At 35.9% G+C, this 18578-nt stretch overlaps 1 protein-coding gene across 8 annotated transcripts in view; it reads right to left on the bottom strand.

The window, feature by feature from the left end:
* The window catches only part of CEP128 (centrosomal protein 128), a 343429-nt gene that overhangs the window by 25960 nt on the left and 298891 nt on the right, over window positions 1-18578 (bottom strand). For 7 of the 8 annotated variants that reach the window (XM_059688963.1, XM_059688957.1, XM_059688982.1 and 4 more), the window contains one exon: window positions 17029-17052. The exons of the other annotated variant lie outside the window; for it this stretch is intronic. In XM_059688963.1, coding sequence (XP_059544946.1) covers window positions 17029-17052 — 24 coding nt within the window. The remainder of the gene's footprint in view (window positions 1-17028; window positions 17053-18578) is intronic. 8 annotated transcript variants of the gene reach the window in all.

The raw sequence follows: 18578 nt of genomic DNA, 5'->3' as shown, positions 1-18578 counted from the left end.
TTCTTTAAAAAGCAAAAATATATAAAATTTGAGGATAGCATATCTTCCTTGGAAAACTTGGTAAAGAAGGCTTTTGGGGTATTTTCTCTCATTCAAAAGAATCTCTTTTTTTGTAATCCTCACTCGAGAATATTTTTCTATTGATCTTTTAGAGATACTGGAAGAGAGAAGGAAAGGCAGAGAGAAACATCGATGTGAAACACATTGATTGGACAGGCTCTGACTAGGGTCCAGGCTGGGGAGGAGCATGCAACCAAGGAATGTGCCCTTGACCAGAATCAAACCTGGGACCCTTTGGTATGCAGGCTGACACTATCCACTGAGCAAAACTGGCTAGGGCCAAAATAATATTTTAAATGATGAACTACATGAAATTTACAGAATCTGCCATTCCAGATTATTGCTTTCTTATTTTTTAGACATAACCAAGTTATGTTATAGCCAACCTATGACCTTATTATTAGTTTAATTTGGGGATTTTTTTTAAAGGAATGAGTTGAAGGAGAAAGGAGCACAGAGGAGAAAAATACAGTAAAACCTTGATATAATAGACTAATTTGGGTGATGGGGTGTTCGGTATTTAATCAAGTAGGTTTTCTGAATACATATATTAAAAAATTGACAAATTAGTTTGTTCATTCTTATGTAGACACATTTGTGTAATTAAAATTATGTATGAAAAGTATAATTTCATAGAAAAGTTTTTTATATGTTTTATAGTAATTTTGAATTTATACTGAAGGTCTAGTAAATGTGTGCATTTATCAGCCACCACGAGTAAGACAAATGCACATGGCTGGGCGTGGCTTAGGGCACATGGGAACTTTGCAGACACAAGTTAAAACTGCTGCAGAAAGTCACGCCATGCAACAACAGAACCAATTACCGGGAGCGACGCGGTGTGAATACGTGCTAATCATTTGAGGAATATTATTTACCAGCGGTGACCCTTGAATTTAAATATGTAGACTATGGTTGTAGTTATGTAATATGTTGGCGAAATTATGACAGCATTTTTTTTCCAACATATGGCCTATTCGTAAAAATTTGTTAAAAATAACAGTGAGTTAATAATGAAAAATATAACCTGTTAATTTAAATATAAGAAATCTTGGTTAAAAGCATTTTAAAATTAACAGGATATTAATTTTCAATATGACATATAGGCCGGGAATTTTGTCTGTTAAGTCAAAAGTCGGTTAAATTGAGGTCTGCAAAATGAAAGGTTTACTGTATAGCACAGATTATTTTTAAAGTTAGAATTTAAAAAATGATTGTTTTTGAGGACAGAGAATGCTTCTAAATAGATTCAAATTAAAGAAATAATAATAAAAAAAACTGGAAGAAAAATTAGGGACAGTAAAGTTGCATCAAATGATCTAGAAGTTGAAGAGACAAAGACGCGAACAAAACCTTTTTGTGGACCTAATCTGATAAAGCGGCAGAGTGTGATGTGAAGAGCAACCTCTTCCTGCAGATGAGATGACAGGGTTTTAGCCATGCTAGGCCATGACGGGGACAGGACAGAGGGCAGACACTGGAAATGCTAATCATTTTCTAGATACTGCAAATCCCTGACCCCAAGGTGTCAAGTCACATTCAAGTAAGCAATTCCATTTTCATCTTCTGTATTTAACTTGGAACCGAGGGCCCTGATACAGAACTCTGAAAAGGAATAATTGTTCTGGTGAGGTGGTGTCCAGGCTAATTTACTTAAAAGCACCTTGGTGAAGTGACCATAATTAATCTTCTCTGTTCTCAAAATAAAGGGTTGTTTTCTTTTTCAGAGATGCCCTGTGTTCTCGGAGAATGACAGAACAAAGTGATCATTTTCCATTGCTCCACACACAGCACTTGGATGCTGAAAGCGCATGTGAACAGTTAATCCCCGCACATGGATGAGTTGCTGGTGACAGGCAGATCAGATCTAAATAGAAGTCAGGTGAGGGATTTTATTTTTATCATTGTGGCTTTGAGAATTAATTCAAAAATAACTGAGATCAACTCTGCCTATACCTTTAAAGTTTGCTTTCATAATTAATCCTTTTCTGAACACTTAGAAACACTCTTTTGGATCTTGTACAAAGAATTTTCCTGGCCCACTGCTGCCAAAGTAATGACTGTCCAGAATAGTGTAAAGCCATCAAAAATTCAACTCAACTATCTCTTAAGGAATCCCAAGAACCAATCATTTGAAGTTACAGAAATGCATTTTGGTAGACAGCTCACTAAAGGTGAACTCTAAGTAGGTGAAGATGTTCTGCTAAGGGATGTCCTAATGGCTGAACAGAAGGGCAAGAGAAGACATGTGCAAATGTGTATATAGATAGATATTTATATTTATGTATACTTTTATATATTTAAATAAGAGAAAATGCACACACACACATACACATATATATCAGCCAGTTTCTGACTGCTTAGCCATTGGCTGTGAAAGATGGAGCAGAAAAACAATGGGAAAAATCCAGCTGCCAGTATTATTTGGTGAGCAAATTCACCTGACATTTGCCACAACTGACTGTTTTCCTGAAACTTTGATTGCTAGAAAGTTTTCGTCTTCTTTTTTCCTAAATGAAAGCCATGCATTCATTCAGTTGGATAACAATGGCGCTTTGTGCCCTGGTGGTTAGTATAAAAAGGAGTTGGTCTTGCCAAAACAATTTGAAATTTTGCACTGAGGCTCCACTGCTCCCTGCCTCACTTCATTTTAACATACTCAACTAAAACAAGTTCTGTAGCCTTTACTAGACACGTTTTAAAAAATAAGTAGCAAAAAGCATATGACTTTGGACATTTAAAATACGTTATGAGACCTAGAAAATATGCAGTACTCTGGAAATTAGTCAGGACTACACGGCACTTATACAGAAACTGGATAGGATATTCAGTCTTTCCTTTATCCAACAAGCACTTAGTAAACACCTGCTATGTACAAATCAAACTATAATATCACTATATCATACTTCATTCTGCTCAAGCTGACCAGATTGAAATCAAACATATTTTTTCCGTTCCTGAATGGAAATAAATTATTAGGGCAACAGCATGAGATATGTATATTACATTGCAATTTTTCATTAACTGTTTTCTCCCCCCCCCCCATTTAATTGGGAAATTTTAAGTATAGGGATTATGCCTTGCTGTTCTATGGTGTTAACACATAATAAATAAATAAATAAATATTTATTATATTTGGTGCTACAATTGCTTCTTGGTCATCTAGTAGTTCTATACATGAGATGCCATTTTAAAATTTTGCTAATGTGGCTGAAACCGGTTTGGCTCAGTGGATAGAGCATCGGCCTGCGGACTGAAGGGTCCCAGGTTTGATTCCGGTCAAGGGCATGTGCCTGGGTTGCAGGCACATCCCCAGTGGGAGATGTGCAGGAGGCGGCTGATCGATGTTTCTCATCGATGTTTCTAACTCTCTATCTCTCTCCCTTCCTCTCTGTAAAAAATCAATAAAATATATTAAAAAAAATTTTTTTTTGCTAATGTGAAAGATCGGATAATTTGCATTTAAGAATACTCCCATATGCTGTTAAGTGAATCTGGGTGTGTAAATTCTGGGATACACTCTAAGTGAAATAATGACATTGCAACAATAAGATTAAATTATGTGAGGACTCCTGCTCCCCACATTTTCTTAGGATATTCTAGAACAAAATACCCATGAGAAGTATCAATGAGAAAGATGAAATTTGAAGTATTTTATGTTGCTTCCCCTGCCATCTCCTTCTCTACCCCCCACATCTTCAGTTGGAGACTAGAGATGAGAACTTTGCTCTATATCAGTGGTTCTCAACCTATGGGTCGCGACCCCTTTGGGGGTCGAACGACCCTTTCACAGGGGTCGCCTAAATACATCCTGCATATCAGATATTTACATTATGATTCATAAAAGTAGCAAAATTACAGTTATGAAGTAGCAACGAAAATAATTTTATGGTTGGGGGTCACCACAACATGATGAACTGTATTAAAGGGTCATGGCATTAGGAAGGTTGAGAACCATTGCTTTTATTATTTCTAAGAAGGTGCAGACATAGGTATATATCTCAAAGTCATTCACAGCCCTACTTGAGGCATATACGCTCTCTCCCTCTCAAACTTAGAGGAAATTCAGTGCTTTAAAGAACTTCCTGGAGACGCAAACAAGATGGCTATCAATAGTGAAAAATGGGTCTATCAGATGTACGGCAATATCACTTGAAGTTCATTGTAACTTGCACACTGTGAGGACCACAGGAGATTCACCTGTAACAAAAACAAATAAACAACTTAAAACAAAAAGGTGGGGATACAGAATGACAGTTTGCTCCCAGATCCTGTGCTGGGGTCCAGCCCCAGCGGGTCCAGGGGTCCCCAAAGATGTGGACGGAGTCGACGAAGAAGGAATGACACAGAGACAGCATTCAGTTGATCAGCAGCCTAGCCAGGATCTCTAGCCAAGTTCTGGTCAGGATCTCCAGTGAAGTTCTGGTTAGGATCTCCAGCCAGGTTCTGTTTCCATGTTCTCTTGCTAGGTTCTCCAGCCAGGTTCTCCAGGTTCTCCAGCCAGGTTCTGTAGCCATGTTCCCTCGCTAGGTTCTCCAGCCAGGTTCTGTCCAGGTTCTCCAGCCAGGTTCAGTCACCAGGTTCTAGTCAGGTTCTCTTGCCATGTTCTATCCAGGTTCTGTAGCCAGGTTCTGTCTCTAGGTTCTTCAGCCATGTTCTCTCGCTAGGTTCTGTCTCTAGGTTCTGTGGCCAGTTTCTGTCCAGGATCTTTTGCCATGTTCTCTCCAGCGAAGTTCTTCTGTCTCTAGGTTCTGTGTAGGTTCTGTCTTCTAAGTTCTGTCTTGTTACATCTGTATTTATACCAGTTGATTCCAATCCTATCAATCTCTATTCCAAAGGTTAGGGTGTTTCTTATCTCCATTCCAGGGAGTAAAGATTATGTAGCTTAAGCATGATTGTTCGTAGTTAAAGTGATTAATTACCCGCCTGGCACTTAGTTGAGGTTTTATTCCCTCCCTAACTTCAGGGGAAAATCCTTACCTGGGGAAACAACCTTTCTCAGAGACCTTGGTTAAAACACATAGTGCCAAGAAGGTGAGCAAACATATTAAGAACAGTATGCCATATATGCCAGGTCCCTTGAAACAGCAAGCATGGACTGGCTCCAGGCAATCCTGGACCAAAACAATGTACTTTTGCTTACTTTTTACTATATCAGGAAAATTAGTAGTCACCATTTATTATTTGTTCCAATTTTTTAAACAAATAATTTAGTTGCTGATAAATAATTTGGAGAAAATAGAGTAAAAAATAACTTTAGTAGACATTTTAATGAGAATTGAAGCATATTACACATTCTCCGACTTTGAAAGTATGACTGCTATGGACCACTGAATAACTGTCATTCCCAATCCTGGAAAACACCATCTTCCAAATCCTGATCCCAGATTTCAAACGTGTTTCTAATGAGTTCCAGTTTATTATCACTTCACTTCTGTTCGTTCTTCTTTCACTTGTATCTTCAAAACACAGTATTTCTAAAACTGGGACAGCTCCTAATATTTTTAAATTGATAAGGCCATCTTCTTTACCGAATAATTTAATTATTTTTCATTTTTAGATTTCTAAGCATGATTGATCCAATGAAAATTTTCATCGCTATATCATCTTTCCTTTCCAATCACATTTTTTATAAATTTGATATTAATATTTGCCCACTTAGAAACCATATGAAGTTAATCTTGGTGCACAAACGTAACAAAAGATGAACGAGTACTGTCAAATATTCTCTGAGCAAAATGGGCTGGTACAGGCACTTGTTGCAAAATACTGCACGATGAAGTCCTTCTTGTTGAATAGCTAACTGGATGAGAGTTTCCAATTTCCTTTTTGTCTTTAGAAATATAGTGTTCATCATTGTTTCTTGAGTTTGCAAAAGTTCATCTAGGATATTATCATTTGAAGACTCATAAGCTGACTTTTTACTTATATAATCACTTTCACATCATCATTAGTATCTAGTGTACCACTGTCTGTCTCTTTATATTCATCTTTTGATTCATCTAATAACTGTGAAATGTCTTTCTCTGTCAGTTTTCTTTTCATTGTCATTATGTGAGAAAATGAGAAAATCTGAATTTCAATCTGAGTTCAATAAAAGTAATAATAATAATAATGGAAAAGCTTTAAAAATTTCTTCTTGAAAGAGAATATAATATCTCGTTGGAAGGTACTTCTCCATGGCATTGCTAGATGTCTTGTGATAGCTTTTGGACCAGAATATCTGCTCAAGGATGTTGTTTGTACAGCAAACAGACTTGGAAAATAGAGACAGTGTCTCCATCTGGGGCAAGGGTTCGATAGGGTTTTCTACAGCTAGTTTTATAAAATCGGGGGTTGCATAAACCCAGGGCTCGTCACATATAACACAAATTCACTGAGTGTGCACCACCACCTGGACCCACTTCCACACTGCGCCTACAAGACTTGGGGAGCAAAAGGAACCAATGCAAACATGTAGCTCATGGGGCCTGTTGTACTATGAACAATAAAGTCTTTGTCTGGTGTCTTCTCCAGCATCCATGAAAGTGTGGTCAGCTAATTTGGTAACTTGCAAACAACATAAAACCTCAGATTCTTGGTTCGTGATATACACTGGACAGCACAATAAGTAAACTGAAATATTATACTATAGTTCACTTGTAACATCCTTCTTTGTGGTTCTCTTATTCCTTCATTTTCATATTATTTTAGTCTTTTCTAGCAAAATTCAAAACAATTTATGGATAAAAATACAATAATTTCTAGTATTATAAAATAAGAAAATGTTTCAACATCAAGATCCATTATGCATCTTAGGTTTATAACAGGGTTCAACACACCAATATGGATTTTGCAAGACAGATGAGTTTTTCCTATTTTAAAAAAAGGAAAATTTCTCTTTGTTCTTTGAGAAATTAAAAAAAGAATAAAAGTAAAAAAATAAATTCTTACCAAAAGAAATAAAAATCAAGACTAGTACTATGGATGCTAGTGGTATACCGAAGGTTAAACCACCCTGAAAAGCTCTTTCTTTGACCCTTATCTTCGCTTCTCAGAACCCTCTTCATCTCCTCTCTCTGAGCCTTCCTAAACCACTTTTGTGGGGTGTGATATGAAGTCTGAGACTTTATGAAGTGCTTGCCTTACAGAGCCTTACGAGAGGAATTATGCTCCACACTTTGTCCTTTGCATGGAGTAGTTGGTTGTCGCATGTTGAATGGAGAAATGAATAAAGGTGCATGTATGTGTGAGGGGATTAACACAAAGGTAGTAAGAGCAGAAATGAGAAAGGAGAGATGAGGGAGTCGGGTAGTTTACATAATCTTAGTCAACATGCCAAAAGCAAATTGACAAAATTGCCAATTTATCCAATAAAAAACTTATTTATGAAACAACTTATTTGTTTTTGTCATTGTTCATATAGTTTCCAAAGAAAGTTTTTACAAATTGTTAACTTTGTTAAAATAAGGGAATTAGTGAAGTGGCGAATTCATGACTGGGCAAATTTGTCTTCAAAGTAAGGTATACAAAATCTTAAGTTTTAATAAGATGCTAAAATTAAATACTCTAGATTTTTGGAATTTAAGGAAAATGTTTGAGAAAGAATCTTACTACTGTTGTTTTGGTAGATTAGAAAAAAATACTGGGGTTAGAATATACAGCGGTAGCTAAAAAGGCAAGAAATTAATTCAGTGGAAATAAACAGCACCAAATGCAATAGACATGAGGGCAGAGTAATACCAAGCTCTACAGGGTGGACATTCTTAAAGGGCACATCGAAGAGGGCCAGATGCAGTGATTCTCAACCTTGCCTTCCGATTAGCATTATCTGAGAAGCTTTAAAAAATACTGGGATTTACCCCAGGTCAACCAAATCTGGGGTGGGAGTGTGTTGAATGAAGATTATTAGGATTATTAAATAAGGACTGTAAATCTAAATTTCTCAGAGCTGAATTTTGAAAAAATGGAATTGAATTTTGGAGGTGAAATCTGTATAACATAGAGTGCCAAGATACATAACCAACATTGCACAACTAGGATGAAAATTCAAATGTCTTGAGCAATGAGCCAAAACTGTCCAGTCTATATCCTGCTCTTGAGACTGTTGAAGGTGATGCACAAAGAAAGAATATTTTTAAAAATTAGAAAAGGTCTCTCCTAACCACTATCTCATTTGGTCTTCTTGGCAACCTGTGAGATAAACAAGATAAGCATTGGGCCCATTTTAGAGATAACAGAAATTGGGCTCAGAGAGATTCAGTGAGTTGCCCATGTCTAAGTGCCAGGACTCACAACCAGGTCTGCTAACTCCTGGTCCACCAAATCCAGATTCTTCTCTAAGAAATCTGGAGTTCACCTGGCTTTTTCCTTACTCTCTCACTAAACTCCAACATGTCTTGGAACAAATACATTCTTCTTCAAGGAAAAACTAATGTCTAATGAGGAGCTCTGAGGTATTACCAAGCAAAACAAGTTCTGAGAAATAAGAAATAAAGATGAAAACAGGAAGTTCTCTGAAAAGACATAAAGGGAGTACTTTATAGAATCCAAGTGTTTTAAGTCAGTGAGTTATCTTTAATATGCTTCTATGGTTAACATCTGAGGACAATAAAACAAACAAGTCAAAGATGCCCCACTGGCCTTTGCTGTGGATACAGGGAGAGAGTGAGATGCTAGTAGAGAAACACATTGAAGAAGCTCTAGAAAATCATTTATGGAACACCAGCTATGCAAAATAATTAAGAACAGAGCCTAAAGAGAATAATGGGAAGGGAAGGGCTATTTTGATGGTTTAGCCTTTTACTCTTTGATGTTTAAATACAATGTAATTGCGGGCAATGATAGGTTGAAATCATTTACTGATGTTAAATAATTAACGTAAGACAACTTTAGATATTTATATTAACAGTGCTAATAGTGAAAATTTATATCCTCCCTAGCCTTTCATCTGAGATCAAAGTTTATTAAAAGCCCTTAAACTTTATAAACACTGTGTGAGTGGAATTAAAGCTGGTATACAGATGCATGATAAAAAAACATAGACTGAGGCTTTTAATATCACTGAGCAAGCTCAAGACAGGACTGGTGAGGCAACCTAGGGACATGCCAACTCTCCAACATTCAAAATGAAGAAAACCAGATCAAAGTGGCTTTATGAAACTCCATTTACCATTGAGCTGAGGGCATGTGCTGACAATTCTAAATAGGGTCCAAGAATGTCAGTGTCCTATTTATGAGTCTACTTCTAGTCCTGCTAGAGGTAAATACAGAATCTGGTTGCTAATTATCTTCCTCTTCACTTTCTGTAATTCATTAGACACTTGTAAAGAGTTCCTGGCTTATGTCTTCATTACTCTAAGTCACAAGTGGAATATGTGGAATGAAAAGAACACTGTGCCACTAATGAAAAGAACACTATGTCTAATTGCAAATCACACTTGACAATTAAAAAACTACTCCATTATTCCCCCACCTATAGGGTGAGGGGTTTTCACATGAATCTCTAAGAATCCTTCAAATTGTAACATTACCTGAAACATGAGATCCATGGCAGCATGGACCTAATCTGCCATATGCCCTAGGACACTATTGAGACAGGGTAGGGATTCGATAAGTATCTGTAATATAATACTATATGGTTAAAATAGTTGATAGCAACTATTGGCAGAGTGGAAAGTTTGGATGTTTAAGTCCTCCTAGACTAGAAAATAGCTTTTAGGGAGAAGACCTTTTAACTATTACCTAGTCCAGTCCAATCATTTAAAAAAAAAAAAAAAAAAAAAAAGGAAATTAAAGGGTAGAGAGTTTAAGAAACTTGCCCAGGGTCCTGGGCCTGACTTTGACAGAGATATGACTAGAACCTAGCTTTTCTGACTCTCAATCAGATACTATTTAAACTAGGCATATAATTTCAACTGAAACTTATATGTAATTGATTAAAATTAGATGCACAAAATGAAAATTCCTCAAATCAGCTTCTCATTTAAGGCTACTTCAAAAATGTGTACAACATACACTATTCCCACCAATTATATGTATATTGAGGGTATAATACTAATACTTTGTTTTATTGTTAAGTTAGGATCTTAAAAAACAAATTAATACACAATTACTCTGGGATTTCACCCAGATATTCTCTCTTGAATAGAACAGAAAGCATTTCTTATATAGACTATTTTACAGAAGGATACCCATTGTGTTTTACAAAATATACTCATATTATCTTCACAATATAAAGAATGAGCTTTTTACCCAGAGAATGTGTTATGTCACTGATAGTGTTTAGAACAGAACTATTAAAATACATTACCAAGCAAGGCAGTTAGATGGGCAGTGTGACTACTTATCAGCATCAAATATGAAACTGCCAGTCTGACCTCCAAACACTGAGCAATTCAATAATTCTAAATTCATCTGCTGGGGAAGCCACATTTATTATGTAACTTCTCAATGATATCTTCCCTGTGTCACAGTGTTTATGAAAAATGGACAGGGCTGTAAGAAACCAGTTTTGCAGGCTGAAGTCTTACATTTTTTCATTGGTCATCACCCTTTGCTACAAGGTTGCAACTTTGAATAAAGAGCCTACTTGTTTTAAGTAGCATTTTCTTCATAGGACCATAAGCACCATCACGCTGTAGAAATGTAACCCTTTGAAGATGACCCCATTATTGGAAAACATACATATTTTAATACTGACTAACACAGAATACAAGCACTGTGTTTTGGGGCCAGGTGGTGAAAGGAGAATGTCTAGATTGTGGCAAGCAAGATCCCTCATGAGAGATTCATGAGGATATTCCGTTTGCCCTCTATGTGAATATACAGAAGGTAGGCTAACATTGGAGCAGTGGGAAACTTGGCAGAACGGGCAGGACAGGGTTTGTGCAAAACCCTTTTCCGGTTTCAGTTTGAATGGGTTCCCAGGAAGTGTCAAGTTCGAACAAATCCAAAATTTTACAATGTAGCTCAGCCAAGACCGCTGAGATTCACCTGATTCTGGGTCAAAACTGTACAGAGCACACTGCGTTTTATTTGGTGGGAAGCCAATCTGAATGAACTTTTCAGGCAACCTCAATGAGAGGCAAGTAGCCTTGGCAAAACCCAAAATGAACCTAACTTGATCTTTGGTTTTGAAACAGTAGATTCTGGCTTTATAAAGAGATAAAGGCAAGTTTTACTTAGCTTCAAGATTCTTACAAATACTTAGAAGAGGCATTGCAAATAATTTATGGTTATTTGGCCAGATTTACATACTCAAGTCAGTTATTTCCTGAGTTTAATGGGGACACCATAGTAAGTACATTAACTCTACTGGGCCCATGCACTCCTAAGTGCCCCAGAGCAGTATTTAGTGCCCTAACAAAGAATAACAGCCTCTCTTCAGTAACTCTCCCTGTAGAGTAAACTGCACATGTAGCAGGATAAGCACAATTAGTAGCCAGATCCAGGGCAGGAAGGAAGGCAAAATAAAAACTCCAGCCCATCCTGCATGGTTCAGTGGCTAAGCACCAACCTATGAACCAGGAGGTCGAGGTTCAATTCTGGGTCAGGGCACATGCCCAATGGGGGTCCTATAGGAGGAAGCCAATCAATGATTCTATCTCATCATTGATGTTTCTCTTTCCCCCTCCCTCTCCCTTCCTCTCTGAAATCAATAAAAATATATTTAAAAATAAATAAAAACTCCAACAACCATTGTCTATTCTATTGGCAAACATGTGAAATAAGAGTATATAGTGTTACTCAGTAATTTCCATAGAGACATATTGGCATAATCCTATCCTTGGGGCACCAAGATCTTGAATATAACTGGCATGCACAGTTCAAACCTGTCACCACTAGTATTAGCTGAAGGAATCCTATAGAGATGTATGAAAGACTCTAACAGGGTTTTAAAAATAAAAATCATATTTCTGAAAGTTTTCCAGTGTTTTGTAATTTTCTTAACACAGGCACATTTATGTATGCTTTTCTCCCTATAGCTATGGTTAGCATTTATCCTGTTAAGTAGTATTATCTCTGTACACTGAAAATAAGGAAGATTAGATTGTTTTAAGTAACTTTATTTTGAGGAACTGATGAAGCACTGACAAATTGAAAATATATAAGTACACATTTGTTCTAAGTCAATGGTTTTCAAATAGTCTAGTAGATATTCCCTAAGTAATTTTTAAACCTTTACATCTACCTTGTCTCTCCTGCCCCCCATTTTTAAGTTGTCTAAATGTTTTCATCATAAGTTTAGGTAGTTGCAAAGAATGAAATTTCTGTAATACTGTAAATATTTTCAAATAAAACTCATATTACTCCTATAATCTTACTCAGTGAATTTAAAATAGTTCAATAATTTGTTACCAACATTTATCCACTTAGAAAATAACTAAGATCCTCTTTAAAAGACAGACATTCTATATTGCTCCTTTTCCCTTTGAATTTATTTCCACTCTTTTTTACTTACAGACTGTTATTCTAATATAAAATACATTTATGCTTGCAAGACTTTTTAGTGGCTATCTTATCATACCACACACATCCTTCTCTGTAAAAGAAAAAAGTATATATACAGAGGATAACTGATTTTTAAGCATTCTGTGGCAATAATGCTCTGTTATATGATTTTTTGTGGATTAATTTATTATTAAAATTAATATTAAGCATTAAATTTTGAGAAAAAAATATTGAATGTAAAAAAACCCCCACAAATCTTCCAAAAGTGTATGTTTTAATGGGATAGGTATAGCTTCCCATTTGTTCTCTTGTACTGAATTAGCTCATGTATCCAGGCATAAATGCTAATTTTTGTTTAAAGACAGGGTTCCCTTTGAGACAGCATGGAGGGACCTGGAGAGTATTATGCTAAATGAAATAAGGCAGTCAGAGAAAGATAAGTATCACATGATCTCACTCATATGTGTAATCTAATGAACAAAATAAACTGATGAACAAAATAAATCCAGAGACAAAGAAGCATGGAACAAATTGTTGAATCTCAGAGGGAAGGTGGGGATGGGAAGAGATCAACCAAAGAACATGTATTCATATATGCATAACCCATGGACACAGATAATAGATTGGTGAAGGCCTGGGGTGGGGGTAGGTTTAAGGGGGTAAAAAGGGAACATACGTAATACTTTCAACGATAAATATTTAAAATATAAAATAAAATAAAGAAGACAGGGTTCAATTTCATATATATTTTTTGTTTCTACAGATGTAATCACTGAAAAATCTTATTCACATAAAAAAAAGTACAAGAATGAAAATAGTTTTGTTGTAACAATGACACTCAATTTCTTGAATGCCTTCCTAGTATTATGCAAAGATTGCATAGTGATCTGTCATAAAAATTAATTTTAATGATCTATTAGCTCAATCAAGTCCTCCCTTCAATTTTGTTGAAAACAAAGAATTAGAACCCACTTGACCTGCCAAAGAATTGTAATGTAGTTATTAAAGTCATTCACTTTCTGTTTCTGGAAAGTATATCAAAAAGACTTTATTTACCAAGACCTGTCAAGTAACTAAAACTGTTCTTTCAGCTAGATGTATTTCATAAGAATATGTATGCATAGTCCATGGACACAGACAATAGTGTGGTGAAGGCCCAGGGAGTGGGGGCTAGCTTGAGGTGGGCAAAATCTTAAATTTTCTCTTGCTTGGCACCCAGAAGTGTCTTGGCTATTCTAGAGTATCCTATATAATAAAAGCCTAGGTTGCATTGCACAACATCATCACAAGATGGCTGCCACAAGTTGGCTGGCAAGGTAGATACCCAGTTGGGGGCAAACAAGCCAGCAGGGGAGGGCAGTGGTGGGTGATCAGGCCAACAGGGGAGGGCAGTTGGGGGCTATCGGGCAGCAGGGGAGGTCAGGTGGGGGCGATAGGGCCTGTAGGTGAGCAGTTAGGCATAAATCAGGCCAGCAGGGGAGCTGTTAGGGGGCAATCAGGCTGGCAGGCAGAAGCGGTTAGGGGTAATCAGGCAGGCAGGCAGGCGATCGGTTAGAGCCAGCAGTCTCTGATTGTGAGAGGAATGTCCAACATCCCCCAAGGGGTCCCAGATTGGAGAGGGTGCAGTCTGGGCTGAGGGACACCTCCCCCTCCCATGCATGAATTTCATGCACTGGGCCTCTAGTTTTCTGTATAAAGGACTTGCATATTTGTCTTGTTGTGAGATTTTTTGCATTTTTTGAGCTCTGAGCTTTGCATTTTTTGTCACTTTGTATTCCTATACTTTTAATTACATTTTCCCAGGGCTAATGTGGGAGTGAGAAGTAAAATGGGCTTTCATATACTGGTTTTTATCAAACATTCAGTTAGATATTTATTATTTCATTCTACAAATGTTTATTGGTTGTCCACTACATATCAGGAATTTTTGTCAGGCTCTGGGGATGAATTTGCAAGTAAAATGTCATTTCTAACCCAAGAAGCTGACCTGCTAGTGAAAGAGGAAAGGGACAAGTTGAGGAAGAGGAGGGAAAATGCACATATGGTTGTGACCTAAGTACAGAGATAATTGGTAACAAGACAAATCAAGTTGCTCATTACGATAAAAAAACCCATCTTATCCTTTATAAGGTCTTACAATTACTGAACTTTTAAAATCAATCTTCTGTACATATTCCTAATGGAATGATGGAATTCCAGATTTTTACATTCAATGGCTTATGTACCCTTAAGACCAGCCCAGCCCAATGTAGACCACCAACACTGTTCTATGGTTTAAGTGCTGAGTAGCGAGAGAATAATAAATGATCTTGAGATAGTTTTCAGCAGCTGATTTTATGAACTATAAAATACTTTCCCAGTTGTGCAGTCTACCAAGTGCATTAAATCTGCTTCTTCTAATGCCATGTGAAGTCAAAGGGCCTCATAATATTTGATCATTAACATTAATACTGAGCATTTTCCTTTTTATGGTTTTACTTAATTACTTCAAATTAAATCCATCTTGAGAAAACTGCCATTGTAAAAAAACCTACTCTATTTAATTAATTTTATTTTTCTCATGATGACTTTTTATTTTTACCTTGATTCCTAAAGGAATCCTTAAAATAAGGCATCTATAATTCTACTCCATAGTACTTTTAGCAAAGAGATTATATAAATAAGAAAGACTAATAAATTCTTTTTTTATTGTCTAAAATTTTAAGACTAACAAATTCTAATAAAAGTTATAGGCCAAGTGTTATTATTGATATAATTTTCAGCTTTGTGTGGTATACTGGTATAATGAAAATGTTTAAATAAGAAACAACAGCAATCACATAATGACAGTGATAACCTGACATATGTTTGGTCCTAAATATTTTCACATGTACCTTCTGTCTTAATTCTCACAATCTGATATAACAAGTTTACTTACAACCATATTTACAGATGAAGGAATCAAGGAACAAGTGACTTTCTGAATGTTGTATGAGTGGCATTTTGTATGCTGGACTCAAGTCCTCAAACTCAAAATTTCTGTTTTTGTTCATACTTTTAAAAAGAGCATTTAGTTCATAAGCCAAATCCTGTTGGCAAGACACTCCCCTAAGGTTAAGTAAAATATATGTGGAGGAACACTAAACATTTTATTCACCTACAATGTCATCATACTGAAACTGAGAAGGTCAGTGTACTTTCCAAATGGCCCAGTTAAATTTAAGGAATAGATTATTTACCCACTAGGGTCTGGACACTGTCAATCAAAATCTCTTGTTTACACAGGACTAAAGTGTGCTCCATTAGCATCTTTCCATTCCTCATACTCACAAAAAAACTATTTTATTCTTCATTAGCCTTATTGTTTAAAGGTTTCTTATTTTTTTCTTCATTAAAAACACAAAAAGATAAAATAAAAATCAACACTAGTCCCAGGCCACTCTTAATACTTTGTGTGTTTCCTTAAAGTCTTTTTCTTAAAAAAAAATATGTATATTTGACACTTGCATCATACTCTCCATTATACCTTCAGATACCACTATTTTCCCCCACATAATGGCGTGGCAATATTTACTTTTTAAAATATGATTTTCTATGGCTGAATAATATTTCATCATAAAGTGGTACCATTAATTTATTTTACTATTCTTCTAATTCACATGGTTTTTATTATAAAAATGTTAAAAAAGTAATATAACCATATTTTATAACACTTTAAAAACAGAAGAAATGAAATCAAAGCCCTAATTCTTGTCTAACAAGTCACTTTTCTGAGTTTTGCTCACTCTCTTATATTACTTTTTCATCTGCCTATCATTATATGTTATCATTAAAGTGCGTATGATTTTGTATCTTGAACTTGTTTCCATTTAACATTGTATTATAAGCTTTTTCCATAACCACTGTGGAACAGTGGGTGGAAATTCCACATTAAACTGAACCATTATATTGTCAAAAAATAAGTCGGTCCCCTTTTTATCCTAAAATCATTTAAAATAAATCATTTTTGCAATAAATATTGCAAGTATGTGGTCTTTACATTCTGGCACTTAAAAATATTTCTTAATACTAGATTCCTGCAGGCAAAATTATTGAGAAAAAGACTGACCAGCTTTTACTACTATTTGGATATTAGTAAAAATGATGTTAAAAATATTAAAGCTGATTATCTTATCTGAAATTCAAAGCATAAATGGCATTCTGATGTCAATTTTTCATCCACCAGTCCTTTTAGTGATTGAAAAATACAGAAACATACAGGGCACTGATCATATAAACTAATTACGTTTTCCTTAGCAAATCTTAGCATCATTGTACTAAAGAGAGCAGTGGCCACTTAAATATGCATGTTTTTTGTTTTTACTGATTTCTAAAAAATTTTAAAAGTCTTCATCCACATACCTTTCACACATAGTTTAGCTTATTTCCCCCTTTGAGTCTTAGATGTAGTATTAGAAATGTTTTTCTGGAGCTGCTTCCTTTGGGGAGTGCTCTGACATCCACATCAGGACCCTGCAGGAATTCTGATACAAGGAAAAAGAAAATGCCCCAACTTACCGTTTCTAACACATTTACACGGTCCTGCAAATAAAGCACAATATATCATTATAAAAGCAAAGCTACTAAGATAATTTCAAGTTTACTTAATTTTTAGATGTTCTTTTTATTCTCTTTTACTAATAATTTGTTTTTAAAATGTAAAAACTGAAAATTCAGGGTGACTCTACAATAGAATTAATCACAAAAGGATCACTGTGCTTTTCCTCATCTCTGCAGGAGTTAGGATTCCAGGGTTTAATTTAGCGGTAAATACCATACATTCACATATAATTGCTAAATGGAATAGATTTTACCTCTTCTGCATTGGTAAAATTATTTATCTACTTAAGGATATATAATATTAGATACTTTTGAATATATGAACCATGACTAGATAATAGTAGTGATATAAAAAAGGAATTTAGTAATATATCAGTTCTCAATTAGGTATATAGCACAAAGTTTGATTTTGCAGGAAGGTAAAGTTCAGACATAAGAATACTTTATCAAATGAAATTAATAAGTAAATTGTTCATTAAAACAAGGCAGGAAAAATAAATGAGAAATATGTGTCACATACAACCAATCCTGAACCCAGATGGGTCTTCATCACTTATGGTATCTTAGAAGGTTTCACAGAAATAGCAGTTTTAAAAAGGATTATTGACAATAATACTTAAAATGTTAAAGTATCAGGAAAATGGCTGCATTCTCAATCCAATGGTTGTATCCTCAACCCTCTCAGAGCTGACGGCTATAGACAGGGAGTTTTTACTAAATACAGAAGCTGAATTTGAGAAGGAGGAGAGTCTGAAGATTTAAGAAAGTAGAAAGCCATCCTTTCTAGGAGGGTCAAGGCCATTTTCCTTTCCTTTCTTTCATTTTAAGCAGTTGGAAGAGATATGTGAAATCTGGATTTGTTTGTTTGTTTGGATAATCAAATTAATCCTTTAGTCCTAAGAGGGAAAGGGGTAGGTATGGTACAGAGAGCCACTCAGCTCAGGTCCCCTGTGACTCTGCTGGGACCACCATGGACCCACGACACCAAGTAGCAGAAAAAAGCCAGCCCTCACCTCCTTTCTCCCAGCTTCCCCTAACACAACCCAGAGCCTTGCTCTAAAAGGGCTTCTGCAACCCAACCTCCAAGCCTCAAACTGGGAGGCTGAGCTGTACATTTCTACCCTTTAAATGTTTGGCTACATGGGCAGGGGTTAAATGAATCAATTATGCAAAATCAGTCCAAAGCAGATGATTTTTAACAGTATAACCTATTTAACCACATTTTGCTGGCACACTTGAGAGAACTTCACCCTTGAACCCAAAGAGTCATGAAGATTACTGCTATTCTGTTGGTGACATATGCACTGTCACATTTGAGTGCTTCATAATAAATACATACAATGCCTCAAGTGAGCTTTGATCTGTTGTTGCCAGGCATCTATTCACAGTGTATCTGGACAAAACCATTGAACAACGCTTTATCATCCTTTGCAAAAAGAACAGAACCTCATTAGATGCCTATAGAGACAGAAACAGACTTTGTACCGCAGCATATCTATATGAACCAT

Source organism: Myotis daubentonii, chromosome 1 (assembly GCF_963259705.1).
Source record: "Myotis daubentonii chromosome 1, mMyoDau2.1, whole genome shotgun sequence".
In the NCBI taxonomy this organism is placed as follows: Eukaryota; Metazoa; Chordata; class Mammalia; order Chiroptera; family Vespertilionidae; genus Myotis; species Myotis daubentonii.
This window is presented reverse-complemented; position numbering and strand designations above follow the sequence as displayed.